The 17,050-nt window shown below is 43.3% G+C and overlaps 1 protein-coding gene across 1 annotated transcript in view; it reads left to right on the top strand.

The window, feature by feature from the left end:
* The first annotated feature begins 8,286 nt into the window (after positions 1-8,286).
* trabd2b (TraB domain containing 2B) overlaps positions 8,287-17,050 on the top strand; it is an 83,626-nt gene continuing 74,862 nt past the window's right edge. Inside the window, exons 1-2 of the mRNA XM_042484051.2 lie at positions 8,287-8,759; positions 11,285-11,854. Of these exons, the coding sequence (XP_042339985.2) occupies positions 8,646-8,759; positions 11,285-11,854 (684 nt within the window). The 5' untranslated portion in view covers positions 8,287-8,645. The remainder of the gene's footprint in view (positions 8,760-11,284; positions 11,855-17,050) is intronic.

Raw genomic sequence — 17,050 nt, 5'->3', positions numbered from 1 at the left:
GCTCCCTATCTCTCTCTCTCTCTCTCTCTCTCTCTCTCTCTCTCCTCCCTTCATGTCTCATATTTAGATGACTGTGTATCCACGCTGACACATGAACTCAAGTCTTCGGGTTTGGGGGAACAGACCAGCCAAGTGTTACAGAACCGCGCATTGATGTTGAAAATAAACAGAGCCGAAAACCAAAAGGAGATGTGGGGGGAAAAAGACAGAAAAAGAGACTCAGAAAAGAGCGGATGATGGAGAGGAAGCATGAAATGTCATATTGTGTTACCAAAACAACATTACACACACGGTGGAAAAAAAAGGGGCTTTCACATTATTCATCCCGTCTCTCCCATGGCGTTACACGGGTTCTGACCTCACCGACGAAGTCCAGAAGAATAAATCACCAGAGATCGAAGAGCTTGTGAAGACATCATATGGTTCTCTCTGACAGGGCAGCTGAGTCAAGATGTTTGTCCTCCTGTGCTAATTTTTAAAGTATTCCCGTTTTACCTACAGGAGTTTTGCAAGTCACAAGTAAGTCTCAAGTCTTGGCATTCAAGTCCCAAGTAAATATGGCAAGTCCAGAGTCAGGTGCAAAGTAGGGTTGCAAGAGTTTTAGATTTTTACAGTGTGATAATCATATCAGAAAATATTACAGGGCATCACGTTATTACACAATTACTCTTACCATTATCAGTTACAACGACCCTTAAGGCATGAAAACAGAAGGCTGTTTTTTTTATTTGTTTGAACGGAAACTTCCATTTTTAAAAATAGAAGTATGTATAAAAAGTTTGACAGGAGAAAAGGAAACATGCAGGAAAGATTTTCCAACTGGTTGCCTTTTTTTAAAAAAATAGATCCGGTATGATCTATTTTAACTGTCAATTTTCACACCACAGTATACCTTGAAACTGGAATACCGCTATAACCCTTTGCCTCAAGTTAAGACTGACAAGTTCTAAGTAAAGTCTAAAATCCTAACATGTGGCCTTGAGTCCTAAACAAGTCATAACGTGCTCTTCACCCAATGTAATGCCATTTTAACAACAGAATAATATTATGTTAAACTTTCAAAAACCATGAATGCTTTTAAAAATTTGTATTTATTTGTTACAAGTTTGTTACAAAGTTATTTAGCTGTTGAGCTAATGTTAAAATTAGCTCACTATGTTAATATTAGCCTCATCTTACAACTCTCTGTGCAACTTCAAATGTCAAATGAAGTTGAAAGTTGTGCATCTTGGTCTCTATTTTCACAATGTACATTTTGGATGCCGGATTGGATGAGTTTTATGTTCGAAGACCAAATTCTCGTATGATTTTTTTCTAACTGCAACTTTCCTAACTTTTTCGTAAAATCGATTCTTTGTGGTTCTCCTCTGCAACTTGATTGTATGCTGTCTGACTGGTTCAAACAGAACTGAAGTGATGAATAAAATGCTGACTTACTGGAAAGGAACAGTGTTATTATAGGCGATTCAGGAAATAAGAGGGAAATAAACAGATTCCTGGCACAGGTTTTAAATGATACACATACTTCTTAAGCTTGTCTTTGGAGTCAAAATTAAGTGTTTTCCATATACGAGCTTAAATCTAAGTGAAGACACAAGTTTTTGGTGTTTAAGTCCAAGTGGAGTTGCAAGTTGTATTTTTTTGTCAAGTCGAGTCTAAAGTCATCAAAATTGTGACTAAAGTCCTAGTCTAGGACTCGAGTCCTCACCTCTGGACGCCAGTATACAGGTGAGGCATTTGGAGGGTTTTTATACTTCCACAGTTGTGTTATAGCCACATGTCCCTCCAAAATAGCCACCGATTTAATTTCATAGAGAGTGGCTGCTGTGTGCTACATACACGCTGTGTGGTATTCTGGACACCTGGCTTCACAGATGTGGGTAAACAAAGCTGAAGACAGACTATGACTAAGACTACCCACTCAAACATAATCCCATCCAACACAGGCCACAGCAGCCAGGATACAATACCATCACAGACAGATATGTGCTAGACATACACCAAATAAACCATGGATAAATGTAGGATAAACACGGTTAGCGTTTCACTGCCACCAAACTGAACTCTCTACATCCGAGCAGACGGAGGCTGCACTGACTCAGACGCAGGGCAAGACTTTGCTTTCTCTGCTCAGTCCTGGAAACTCGCATTACAAAAGCAAGGAAGAGCACCGTGTATGAAAACAATGTGGGCAGACAGTGGTTAAAGCAATGCTTCCCCATCTCTGTTGTTCTTTATGCATGATATCCTTGCACAGAGGTGAGCTTTGATGCAAAGAGTTTACTATACATGCAGCATAAAAGCTCCGTGAACAATGAGATAATCTTCAAAGAACCTTATTAGAGCAGATGACCATCTTCAAAAAAAGGTCAAGTCCAAATCCAGATTTTTCTCGACTTAAAGAAGAGCTCATCTGATCCTTTAGCCTGGGATTCATGTGTGGTTCCTGCACACCAGCGTGGACCAGAGGCTTTGATTTAATGGTATCATAACACATGCTGTTTATACTGTGTTTCTAGTCACAGTAAAAGGCCTTATTTGGAGCTGGCAGCCTCTGTTGAACCCCTGCTTGGACAAACCGCAAACAGGACATTAACAATGAACACCAAGAGTATTATATGGACCAACAATAACTATATATATATTGTATTTCCATAATATTATGGTATGAATACATCTATTGTCCAGTGCTGAGATTTGCAGCGGCGTCACTGTGATTGTTGAAATGACAAGAGGGGAAACATCATTATTCCTCCATATCTTAGTCTTTACTCTTTCGAGCAGCCAAAAGGTAGATCTGCTTAAGAGCAGGAGGGGTCTTTTCACTCCTCCACCTCTCCTGCTTTGGCTCTCAGGGGTAAATGGGGCAGAATGAGAGGGAAGATAGCAGGGGGGTTCCCGATGTGGATAATACATTTACTAACAATACCAATGATCAGTGGGAGAGAACACAATGCATCATGGGGTGACTGTGCCAGCACAGCCTTTGATGTGAAAGCATTAGAAGCTCTGGAAAACAAATATAACACATGGCTCTCTGTGAGGGGAGTCGGTAGGTATGTGTGTGTTTGTGCACAAAGAGCCAAAATAAACACTATGATGAAAACTGTTGCTTGTCTAAAATCTCAGCACAGACAATGCCAGGAGTATGTTTGTGACTAACAAAGCAGACCTCCTGTACCTTTAAAAGGAAAGTCATCTACAGGTGGCTGACATATCAAAGGATGGATACCGCTCTCATGTCTGTTCATTAAATATGACGCCATAGTCGATGTTCAGTTGGTTTAGCTCAGCACAAAAACGTGGGGAAACAGTAAGCTTGACTCTGTCCAAAGCTTAAAAAAATCTAACTGCCAGACCATCAAAAGCTCACGTACTAACATGTTATATTTTGTTTGTTTATTCTGTACAAGAAACACGGTGTGAAAATGAGGCAGACCAGCTGTTTCCTTGATTCCACTCTATGTGCAAATCTAAACCCAGCTGCCTCCCAATATTGTTAGACACTGATTGATATTTGGTTTTAATTAGGTTGTGGGATAACCAAAATTCAATGTCAGGTTATTTTCTAACGCCAACGCCTATTGATGCAGAATAGTGACGACAACTGACGTTGATATTTTTGATGGTTTCCTCATGCCATCTTCATCTTTCTATAGAATAATGACATTTAGTTTTGAGGTTTGGAGAACAAAACCCAACCCCATGAAAAAAACATTGTAATATTGAAGACCTCACAACTTGAAATTCTTATGCTGTTAGATATTTAAAATATCGTCGTATCGTAAGAGCCCAAAGTCTTTCTGACATAATATTGACATCTGGCAGCAGCTGGGAGCTATCTGTTATATTCCCTTTGTATAAACACTGTTAAATTAATTGCATTATGCAAATATACATTCAGTTGTCGAGGAAATTCTATTTTTTACATGAACTGATGCTTGCATACATGCGCCGCTCACTACTTCAAGAAACAATGGGACTGTTATCCGATGTGGCAGTCACACAGAGTTATAATTGCTGTAACGGTTAACAGTTACGTTGTGTAAGCATGGAGGAACTGCTGAGCACAGGCCCATGGGCCCAAATTGTCAAGGCACCGTGGCCTGCACATACAAAATGTCACTCAAATTAAAACATACTGACCAAATAGAGATTCAAAATAACCACAAAGAAACATAAAATGACTGGAGAAAACCAAAAGACCAGAGAGAGACACAAAATTACAACAAAGAAAATGCTGCAAAGAGACACAAAGGGACTCACAACAGGAAAGAAAATGGGGAAAACAGCAACAAAGAGATGCAAAGCAACAACAAAATAACCACAAAGAGACACAAAAATAACCACAAAGAGACACAAAATTACCACAAAGACATGCATAACGACTATAAAGTAATGCAAAAAACAATAAATAGAAGCTAATTAGCTATATGTATGCCTCAATAGGTAGGAGAGGTGGTGAGGCTTTCTGCATGTCTGTGCTGATGGGGATATAATGTAATTAAAATGAAAACTGTTCAACAACAAGACCTACTGCTTCTTTTGATTTGTTGTACATGAAAGTCTTAGTGCTGCTGCTACAGAGATAAAGCTGTGCTCACTGGCTTGTTGCCATTTTAAATGCTGTAAATGTCACCTTTTAACATAATAAAGTGCCTCATCATCCCTACTGTACATAAACCGCCACTTATCTGATCAAACTGAATTATTTTCACCACAGACTGTATGTTATAATCTATGCAGCTCTGATTCATGTTCGTCTTTCCTTACATCACCCCGAAACAATGACAATAAAAAGAAAAAATATTGAGACATCGCTTCCCGAAAACAACCCTGACCATGACCCCTGTCACTTTATCTCCTCCTCTCATCTCTCCCCTCCTGCTTTTGCTCATTCTGGATGATGAAGATAGACAGATAGCCATCCAGTGCATGTGTTGACACGCTACAAGGGGGGATGTCACTGCAGGGACCATGGAGAAAACAACTTAATACAGACCTGCTGTCACTAAACACCATCTAAATCACTTCTTCTGCAAACACTGAGTAAAAGCCTCAGAAGCCAGACTTTGGCTGATTTAGTCTCTTTACCTGTTCTTATGTATGACTGCATTTAAACAGATGCCTCTGACATTCTCTGACATATTCCACCCCTTACATTAACCTCCTCCTTCTCTACCATCTCCTTTTCCCGGGATGTCCGGAAAGGGAAACCACAATAACATTTTACCAGAGACTCAGTCAATATTATTCCTCGACATCTTCAAAGCGAGACAGAGGATATTGGAGCCGGAGCAAGAGACGGCTGGAGATAGTGAGGGAGGTTATGTGTCTGCAGTCCAGCTGAGAGCCAAAAGACAGAGACGGAGTTCAGTGTGGCCTTCGCAGTCAGTTTGAAGTATGGCTGCCTAAAGCTATGAGCCACTCCTTCATATTCATCATACTCACATTTTCTTTGAAGCACTATCTCTCCGCCCTCAGGTTAACCATCTCTCTCATGTCTTCACCTTTGTCCACACTGATTTTAATTCTTGCTCACACCACTAGGGGTCCCTGTGTACACAACAAACAAAAGCACACAGCCTCAGTTACTACTATCTCTGTTCACATTTCCTCTTCATGTGGTGGTAATAGAAGTAGCACCTCTATCATTACACACCAATAGACAAGTAATGATGCTGAGGCAGCGAGTAAATGTTGGGGTTTTGTGGCTGGACTTCTGCACAACATCACACAGACAGGCAGCCGTGGAGCCACAAGGACAAGTAGACACAGGATCCTTAGAGCTGCGGGGCCACAAACATTAACAAGGTCTCTTCACTCTCTTTTTTCCCATCTGTCCATACGGGGTGCCACAGTCTACACACATTCAAGAAAGTCGATGAAAGCTGTGCAAAGCATCAGTACTGGTGAGTTCAGTTGTAGGTACACTTCAGTGTTTTGAAAATACCTTTCGAACAAAATTTCTTTCTCTCAGCCTCTCTGTATAACGCCTCCCCAGATGTGCGTTCTGTAAGCGAGCGTTTCTGTGGTCTGCTAACAGAACATTAACTTTAAAGTCTTCTTTCGTCCCCGGCTATATGTGCGCTATGCTGTAAGCGCTGGCCCCCGTCCAGGAATCTCCTGCAGCCAGCCGCTCATAAGCCCTCTCCTAACCGGCCAAGAATGTGGAAAAGCTCCTTCAAAGAGAAGCCCACTGCAAGGTGTGGTTAACGCAAGTACCTGAGTCCACAGGTGGTCATATTAGAGCAGATGAAACCGCTAACTGAAATCCCACACCTGTCTCAGAGCGAGGAGAAGAAACAGAGTAGTGAGGATAAAAAGATTTGATTAGATCAGCATGGTTCTGGTGTGTTATTCCTGTTATATGCATCTTAAAACATCTGCGTTTGAGTGCAGATGTGTAAAAACAAAAGAAATATTGACTCTTCAGCCTTTCAGATTCTCAAAGCTTGATGAATGGCGCCCAATAAAAGAAGTCGAAGGGTCAAAGGGCACAAATGTCACAGTTTTACAATGTGAAGCTGTGTTAAAAGACAAGCTGATCAAAGACACTCGCCAGAAACGCCCAGTCCGCCTCATCTGAACGGAAAATACAATGAGCGTACAGGGACGGTCGGCTGCTAACAAAGCCGCCCAGAAACACAAGTGAGCGCGGAGTGGTGAGAAGAGGAGTGGAGAACATGGTCGAGGACAAAGAGCTGCTTGTCCGAGGTCTGTCTGCCATCGGGCTGCAAGGAGGGGCCCGGTGCCACTTGTTTGAGGGGTCTCCATGATAAATTTCCCACTACTTGACTCTGTCACACTGTCTGCCACTTGGACAATAACTGAGGTCATAGCTGAGTAGTCGAGCGTTGACATCGCGGACCTGCACAGAGAGGGGGACACTTTCTCTCAACACGAGCGTTTATTTCAGATCCGCCCGCTCCTCATCATGACTAATACATCTTAAGAAGAGCGCTGGACTGAAAAATAAATAAAACACTTCTCACAGTTGTCTCTACTTGGGCTTATTTATTTGTGGCCATTAATCATGCATATAAGGTCTGAATCTCTCGGCCGCAGCAAGGCCCTCATACAAAATATTCTGCAGGGCTGTCAAACAGAGAAGGACGGAGATAAATTTAATCCTCCTGAAGAGGAAGCACATGACACAAGTGAAATATTTCTCATTTACATCTTGACTCTTATGACTCTGTTGAAAAGCAAACTAAACAAACCTCTGGGTTGCCAGAACTGTGTATGCCACCTGACCTCCAGGCGGGTTTTTTTGACTGGGAGTTTTATTTAAAGGTCCAGTGTTTAGGATTTCAGGGGATATTTTGGCAGAAATTGAATATAAGTATGTTTCCTTTAGAGTATAATCACCTGAATAAGAATAGTTTTCTTTACTTCAGAATGAGCTGCTTATAGGGAGCAGATCCTCTTCCACAGAGATCACCATGTAGCATTGACATGTTTCTACAGTAGCCCAGAACAGACAAACCATTCACCGGTTCCAGACAGGGATATCTGCGTTTTCACATTGCCCAATGTTGTTAGCAGGCCCTCTGCAACGTTTCATTTTTAACGTGAAACTTTTTTATTCTGTATTTTTACAAGTTTAAATCAACTGGTACGTTTGTTTCAGAAAGAAAGAAACCTCTGACAATAATTTAACTCCTTGGTGAATTCAACACTGCTACTCTTATGTAAAGAGCTACACAGGCTCAGTTATACTGTACATTTTGAGGAAATATCACACAAATGTCACAGCACAGTGGTGAGACTTATGCAAGAATATAATGAACATAAAAAGAATAGACATCAGGCTTTCTATGTGCGGACTAAAATCTGTGAGGTGAGGCTGAAAGCTGTAGAAAAAGGTAGGAGGTGGACTTGAGTAGCCTATAACTTTTTTTAGTCTAACTATGAAGACACAATTTTAAAGAGTTTAACAATTAATATCACAAACACTGTAGTTACTGAATAGGAAACTAAGAAAAATATGATACAGGGTCATAAATAATAAGCAACCATATCACTACTTCGCGTTATAGTCAAGCATACCATGAAATGCAACCTTATAGTGATGCCATAGAAAAACGACCACGCTGAATAAAACAACTCCCAAACTCAGACTAGAGGACGCTGAAAGAGCATTCATTCAACATTTTCCACTTTTTTCGGGTCTGTCTTTTGGGGCTTTACTCACGCAAACCTGTCATCCCTCTCTGAACCTGCGCTCCCTCCTCTTAAAAGAAGCAGGAGTGTGTGTGCGTGTGTGTGTTGGGCTAGGGTAAGGGGGGTATTCAAGTCGTCCCACCTCCCTCTCTCCCAGTCAAGACGCTCCAAACTTTCGGAGCGCACCACGGAAACTCTCCAAAGAGTTTTCAGCTCGTGCTTCAGGACTGCACCGGGTGAAAGGAGACAGAAAAAAAAGTTTCAGACAAACTAAACTGAGCCGCGGAGAGCGTCGGGAATGGCGAAGGGGCGGAATGGTCCTCCAGCCGCGCAGCACATGTGAGCCAAGAGGCCACCGGTAACGTTTTTTAAAAAAAAAAAAAAAAAATCCAAAGGAGACGGCAGTGAAAAGAGAGCACACGGGAGAGACATCTAGGAGAGAGCCGACTGTCCGGACAGTCCCCTGTCACCTCGACACGATGGTCTGTCTGCCGGGATTCAGCTGGGTGTTCCTGAGCGCTCTCCTGCACACTGTGGCACCCTGGGGCGCACACCGACCGGACAGACCGAGGCAGTGCGACGCACCGAAGTCGGTGAGTCGCGTTGGGGAACTTGATCAAGTCAAGGACACACAATTTCTCCCGACACAGACGCGTGACACATAAGATTTGATCAACAGCGTTATACCGCTTACAGGGTGATACCGTTAAGATGCGCACACTTGTTGTCAACATCCAAGTGAACTAGATGGATATTGTTTTTGATTGGGGGGGGGGGGCTTTATATAGTTTATCATTTATCATAATTCTGCTCTATAATGAGGCCAAAGGTTACGACTTCTCAAACTTTTTAATACCTTTTACTGAGAATTGATAAAGTGATGTGCAGTCAGATGAATGAAAGAAAAAATAAAAGATATTGCTGATAATAACATTAAATGTAATGAGAATAATAAAAAATATAATAATAGATTTTCAGGGTTTTGTTTTTTTTTTTGCATTATTAATTGAAGGTCAACGCTATGTCTTATCCTCAGACACGGGGAGTTGGGGTAGGCCTATTTCTAATCCGGTCCACAATAACTTCCAAGAAGAGATCCGGGCCTTAGAAATAGTTGCCAAGAGAAATTGTTAAAGCTCGCCAACTTCGTGGCTGTTTATGTGACAAACGCAAGTGGGGAACACCCACGGTTGACTTGACTTCATTTGGAAAAGTTTCACTGACCTTTAAAGGCGTCGTCGTGTTTCAGCGCAACGCACGGCCTATTAAAACACTTATCGGGCCATATTGGTAAAATTACGGATGTGGCTTGAACTCTCACTGTGAGGAACTGCAGCAGCAGTGCCGAGCAGCCAGCCAAACTCCAGCTCACTTAGTGCGTCTGTCTGTCCGTCTGCCTCCCACCGTGATGCATCCTCGACACAAAGGGGAAAAAGTTAATTAAAATCATAAAGTCATCACATGCAACATGTTTCCCCCCGGAAAAAAAAGTCAGCAATTTTTAAAAAAATATATGACACTTGTGCGCATGGCTGTGCGGATATCATTAGGGAGCCATTTAGAGATCACAAGCTTTTGTTTCATTAGTGCGCAATATCCCATAGGCGGATAATGGATCTGTTGTCAGAGATCAGTGAAGACTTCGTGCTCCTTCGCTTCATGTGATTTGTAATGCGTCAGTACAGTGGGCTCTGTTTTCTGTTAAGAGTAATTACCCCCATAAAAAGGAGCCCTGCGCGTCAAGGCTCTCCAGAAAAGTCCACGCAGCTTTAGCAGAGGGGATCTCGCTTCTCCTCAGGACACGACCACACTTTCCACGTCGAGAGAGTCTTCATTTATGGAGGGAGGCCTAAGCGCACACGTGCAAGTTAACAAAATGCTACTCATGCACACATAAACTTTAAGTTTCCGTGTCTCAGAAATATGTCGGATAATGCACTAATGCATCTAATGCCGTCCAACGCTTTCCCGTCAGCGTGCAGTGTCGGCTGCATACTGCCAACGTGAAAATTGAGTTAGAAACAAACTGTTTAAACATCTCGGTGCATCTACAGAGAAGAAACGCGGCTCTTAAATCACACATAGCACTTTCGATTTATTTTCTAGAAAGAGAGATTGCGCCAGAAATTACTGCATGTTCAGTGGAGTTAATTAGGATGATAACAGAACATCCCACAAGACGACTTCACTGGCGTTTTGGCAGAAACGTTTTATTTGACAAAGGCAGCGCTGGCAGCGCGCAGCATAATTGGAACACAGCTGAAGGGAAATCTTGATTAAATTTAAGAAGTAAACATTTTCTAAGAATAACTTTATTTTACTGTAATGGGTTTCATCCCTCAAATGCCTGATTACACTGTGTCTCAGAAGCCAGAAGTTTGATATTGTTTATAGAAGTTAATTTTTTTTCATATTTGAATAATGCCAACATCAAAGTCGTGACACATGGGCAGCACATTTGCAGAGCACTTAACAAGAAACATATTTTAAATACGCTCATTTAGAATGGCTGTGATTATTTCATATCCATTGTGACATTGTTTTGTATAAAGATAACCGCACTAGACAAACACTTCCTGTAATATAAACCATATAGCGGACAAAAACAGTGCCGTACTTAAGGCTGTCAGCACCAACATCTCCCCGCCTGGTGTAAAAAAGTTCACAAACAAAAGTATCACAGTGGGGTCAGAATGGAGAGCAGGTTTCTTTCAGCTTTTGGCTTTTATGAGCTCCAGTGCAGTATATTTGCACTGTAGCCTTCAAAATGCTTCCCAGGCCGAATGAGGCTTTGGCAACTGAGGTATGCACCTCAACAATACACGGGGGTCTGTTTACAGCCTCGGAGGCCCCTCTATAAACCCCCTGCCCGCACCACAGCGGCAAGCCCTCGCAGCACAGCCCAGAGCTGACTAGACTTCCCCTGCCGTCATCTCAAAATGGTATTTCAATCTTTAACTTGTTGACCCGAGCCCATGAGCCAGTAAACCACAATAGAGGAAAAATGTGTCAGCTATAGTTGAATCGCTCTAAGATGATGGTTCTGGTATTTTTGTTTCCTTTTGCTCTCAAAATCTTCATCTCCCTCTCTTCTTTCCTTTTTCTGCCTCTTCCACAGCAAAGCGACATGAACTCTTTCCTGTGGAGAGTAAAGCGTGCGCCTCCTCACCCACCTTCTTACTTATTCGGTACCATCCACGTGCCCTACACTCGAGTCTGGGACTTTATCCCCGAAAGGTCCAAGCAGGCTTTTCACAACAGCCGCAACGTGTTTTTTGAGCTGGACCTCACAGACCCGCTGACCATCTCCAAGCTGACCAGCTGCCAGCTGCTGCCCCACGGGGAGAACCTGCAGACGCTGCTACCTCGAGACTTATACCGCCGCCTCAAACGCCACCTGGACTACGTCAAACACATGATGCCTTACTGGATGACCGCTGACCAGCGTGGCCGAGGCCTGTACGCTGACTACCTGTTCAACGCCATTGCAGGGAACTGGGAGAGGAAAAGACCAGTGTGGGTGATGCTGATGGTGAACTCTTTGACGGAGTGGGACGTTCGGTCCAGGGGGACGCCTGTGCTGGACCTGTTCTTGGCTCAAGAGGCAGAGAGGATGGGGAAGACGACAGGGGCGGTGGAGCGGGTGGAGGAACAGTGTCACCCTCTCAACGGGCTCAACTTCTCTCAGGTAAGAGGAGGTTATTTTCTCCTTTCTGCATTTGATTCCCTGTGTGTGCACAGTTGGAATAGCTGGGGAAATTGCAAGAACAAGCCTAGAGGGGGCATGAGTAGATGTAAGATTCTGTATAGGCTTGGGTGGTATTTGTTTTTTCATACCTTCCTGGAATTTCACTGGGATACACGGTATATGACAGTACCAGTGCACCGCTTTGAATTGGATTTTTTCCACATTACATGCACGGCTTTTAATATAATTATATTGACTCCATGCCTCCTTTTATCACAGTTTCAATGTCTCTATCCGTCACAGACATGAGGAAATACAAATTTATCTACTTTACTCAACCTTTCCTTTTTTTTTCCCCCAAAAAAAACCCCTGACAACATTTCTGTCGACAGTATCCCCTCAGTTGCTGAAACAAGGCATTTTACTGTGAAATGTGCAGGACCATATTGTTATCAATGCAGTGGCTGCATACAGTAGTTATAACAGTAGGCAGCTCTTTAGTAGTGCTGCAACAACAAACGCTGCCAATGTGAACACACACTGCTCACACATGCAGTGTGGCCATAATCTCCAAGGCATGTGATGCGCACTGCATGCAAAACATCCTCAATACAGCCTCTCCAGTATGAAGTTAATAGAAAGATGAGGGTCCATATTTTTGTTGGTATTTTAAATCACACCGTCAGGGTTTCTAAATACCCTGGTATATCGTCATACTGTGATATCGCCCATGCCTAATTCTGTACCACTCCTCTTACAGTAAAGTGGCGCTTCAGACAAGTTAGCTCTAGAAACCACAGTACAAGATTTTGGATGTTGCAACGTGACAAGCATCAGAGAAATTGGGAGAGGACAATATAAGGTGGAAAAAAAGTGATTAAAACCTTTCTGCTGGAGACAGCTTTACGGTTATGGATGTCCATCCACCTCACTAAACAAACACTCAACAGCTGAATCTGCAGAGAGGGTGTCAGGCTGAGCGATGCACATGCAGAACAGATTAGAGAAGGTGAGAAGAGCAGAGAGCTCTCTCTTTCATTAATGCAGACTGACTGTCTGGCCCTCTGTGGTATTGCAGGGCTAGTGCTGTAATCGGAGACTGGGAGATGAACGAAATAACCTAATTACTTGATGAGCAAAACATGGGGAGTGTATCCATCTTTAATATCTGGTGTGATGATAGAGACATTAAGGGAACATGCTTCTATTTAAAGAATTAGTCATTTGGAGGTCACCTAAGTTGGAGGCTGGAGACCATTTTTCAAACTGTGGGAGGTCCCACAAAAATCTGTGATGAGTCTCGACAGCACGCAGAGGATGCTCGGTTCTAATTTATGCTCAGATGCAACCTTTGATCTACATTAAGGAGGGAAAAACATCTCAGTATTTATGCAGAACTCACAACCAGGCACATGTGCTGTGCATGCACGGCACACCACACACGAAGTCGCGCATGCAAAGCTCTATACATGCACATTGGCAGTGCCTAAGCCTCCATGTGACAGGTCGGAGGGCTACGGGGCTAATTTGAGAGGCAGTGGACTCCCAGCCTCTCCCCTTTCATCAGCACCTCCTAACTACGCTGTCAAAGTCCCACTGCATGCCCTGCACATGCCTGGAAGCTTTACTGCCCCTAGAAATAAGCTCTGCAAGGCTCACCGTGCCTCTCAGCAATAAAAAGGAGACGTGCTAATGCTGTTAGGAGGGTTTTGCAATCTGCATAGTCTGTTATGTCCTGTAGACGTGTTGTTTTTCTGTTATCTTAAAGGGATTCATGCCTCCTTTTATCCATCTGTAAAGCAGTCCAACAGTCCCTAACACAGATCTGTATTTAGTGTGGCACTGCTCGGCAGTTGCCCCTAAAAACAACACTGTTTTAAATTTCATCCTAACAGCATTGAGTAGCAGGGGAGTGTCCAACTTTAGAAAGCTGTGTTTACGTTTCCTGAGAACTTCTATTGCACTGTAATAAGCATAAGCTATTGGTCTTCAGGGAAAAGAGCAAGCACTGAATTTACAGTGGATGATAACATTTTTACAAGACAGGTGTTCAAATTCAGATAAGAGTTTTATTGCCATGGAAATCCAGTCAAAATTTGATCATGGATAACTTGAATTTCACCCCACTAGAGTGAAGGCGGCGTTGGACTCCCGAGCTTCCAACCCCCTCCGTTTCCAGATATGCATGAGAACAATTCAGAGCTGAACTGAAACTGACATGGAAACCATTATTCTCAATTATAATAATTTGTGATTTAATCTGAACACTATGGTTGATTGATTCCCTCTATGCTCGACTGTAACAAGGATGAGGTCAGAAGAATGGGTAGAGAGTTGAAGAGAGAATGTGTGGGCGGGAGACAGAAGGAAGAGAAGTAAGACTCGGAGAGAGAAAGGCAGAGATAGAGACCGACTGGGGAATAAGAAGAAGTGCAAAAAGCAGCGGCGGGGTTGAACATGTAGGGATGTGCATCGTCTCACCGCTAACACTAATCTGAAACATGAGCGATGCTTAAAGGGAGTTGGGAAAGATTCCAAACCCTGACGGGCCACATATTATTTGTTCCCAATAAAAGCAGTTGCTTACAATATCCTGTAACTTTGAGCTCACCAAGAGGCTCTTAGAAAGGTGAAAGCTGGTGATTCATCATCTGTAACAATGTCGGTTTCTCATCGGCACCTGGTCCCAGTGGTGCCAGTGCAGTGAGACAAGCCACAAGGTAGACGGGTGGTCTTAAGCCACTGGTCTGAGTTTACTGAGGTACCTGTGACCTCATTCTCTCCTGGATGGGAGGAGGCGGAGCTGGTGTTTCAATGCTCTTCAGTTTGTAGTGGTGATGTTGGTGGCAGCGTGGGAGTGTCGGAGAGACGTTAAGTGTGCCAGAGCCCACTTTAGACCATTGTGGTCTAACAAGAGCTCTGTCTGTCTGAGACCTCTCTATGGTCTCTTTAGATCACAGAGAGGTGTGGATGTCTCTGTGAGAGGCAGTTTAGAGCTTGTGGAAACAAAGGCGGGTTACGGTGCATGGTTTTTCTCCAGTTCTTTGGAGGCCAATGTAGGCTGACAGCTGGGCGGGCTGGCCAGTACCAATGTCTTTGTGAATGCTTTGAGCAGCGAGTGGGAACGGCTGGCCAGAGCTTAGTCGGCTCTGAGGATGCACAGCTCCAAGTGGTGACTCCTGCACAGCCTCTTCCCTCAAGAGCGGATCAGTGAGTTACCATCATGACTCATCAGGTAATAATTAATCAGACGATTCAAGGTGCTTTTGTATCTAATGAAACTGAGCAGGTTCGTAAGTCTCAGCATCAAAAGGTCTCATGTATTTATGCTGCACAGCACCAAACCACAATGGCTTATTTACACCTAGATACTTTTTGGAGTTAAGATGTGGAGCACAAACGGTTCTGGCGTGGCTCCAGCCTGTGGGCCTCTCTCACTCCCACCAAATAAACACCCATATTTATTTTCCCTGGGTCGCATTGCAGCCGAGGCCACTGGCCCATGTCGGAGAGAAATTACATCATATCAGTGGCGCCTGTCTCCTGGGCAGGGGTCAAAGGTCACAGTGGGAGGTGGTAGCGGAGCCGCGGAGCAGCAGAGCGGTAAGGAGACTGGCAGTCTGCTGGGGTCAGTCTGAGCATTGCTGAGCAGGCAGGCAGCGCCCGGTCTCATAGAGTACCTGGCCCAACCCCTGACCAGGCTGAGGCTGGTTAATAACACTGCTAAAACCATAGGCATAGATTCTGGAGGCAACACAGGGACATAAATATTGTGTATTTGGCCCTCCCAATAAATTCATAAAAGTTATTCTTAGAAAAGAGGACTTTACTTTGACAAAATAAAATTGATTTACAAATTGATGATAAAAGTTGTAAATTAGTGCACCAGAATGCAGAAGATTAACCTTTTGAAACCTGGAAAAATTGGCTTAATTTCTTAAAAAGATAAATTTAAAAAAGGCAACTAGCAACCTAAGGAAAAAAAGGTAATGACTTGAAAAAAACTGCTGAAGAAATTAGAAATATTCTGAAAAATAATTTTAAACATATAATCATGTCAATCAGACAATGACAACCATTTGCGGGATATTTCTTGCCAAGTTGCTCATTGCATTTTTTTTTCCAATTTGCTCAGGGTTCAAAGGTTTACATACTCGTGAAATATGTTTTAGGTAAGGTTATGTAGGTTAAGATTAACTAAGCAATATAGGTTAAGTGTTTGACGTGCAAAAAAATTCTGGTGGAGGACCCCTAAACCCCTCAATTCATATGTGTCCCCCCCCAATAATGAAACAAAAGCTACGCCGGCAAAAAAGTGTGAGCTGAGGGAACAAGCGTAATATTTTGACAATGCTAACACATTTAAAAAGCGGTTAGCAGCAGTTTGCAGCTAACTCAAAGAAGAAGAATAACAACCGAAAATTGGGGAGACAATGAGGTCCAAAGGCTCCTTATCCCACAAGCAGAGAACAGCATCAACCGCAATATAACTATAAGGTTGGTAAGTTGTTGTTGCCATGTTAACGCAAAATGTCTGAAGAGGAGCATGTAGCTCAAAATGTCACTGGTTTTGTGAGTATCTCACAAAAAAAATCTCACTGAAAAAAACTGTAAAGGAAGCTGAAGCGTACAGACCTTCCTCTGTTCAATGTTGCCATATTAAGTCATTGTGATGCGTATATTATGTCACCATGCCAGTGACGCTGTTGTGTTACACATCATGCCTCTTTTGCCTCTGGAATGCCAGCATGCTATCTAAAATCACACACAGGGGTGGCGTTATGCCAGGACTGATTGTTTCTGCATAAAAAAAAGGCAGCATAATGAATGTTCTTTGCCCTGGCAGTATTTCAGGGTCTCTGGGTTAAAAAGGGCCACGGAGAAGGAGGAAGAGATGGCGGACTGTCTGCACACCCCAGTTTTGTCGCTTCAGAGAAAGAGAGGGCAGCAGGTTAAGGTTTTAAGGGATGGGCGGGTGGTAGGTGACAGACTCCAGTTTCCTCTCAGCAGGAGGGCGTCCTCTGTTTACAGCTTCAGTGACAGCCTGACATGTCTATTTCAATCAGTTAACCTCCTGTGTCGTCCCTTCTCTAGCGGGGGCGGCAGGCTGAGGCGTTGTGTTGTGCTGACGCTGCAGCTCCACACATGCTGCGGTTACAGTGGGGCACTTTCAGGCCTGGAGATGTGGCTAAACTA

This window comes from Plectropomus leopardus, chromosome 5 (assembly GCF_026936395.1).
Source record: "Plectropomus leopardus strain MGB_pleo_1.0 chromosome 5, ASM2693639v1, whole genome shotgun sequence".
NCBI classification, from domain to species: domain Eukaryota; kingdom Metazoa; phylum Chordata; class Actinopteri; order Perciformes; family Serranidae; genus Plectropomus; species Plectropomus leopardus.
The sequence above is the reverse complement of the archived record's forward strand: the minus strand, read 5'-3'. Positions and strand labels throughout refer to the sequence as shown.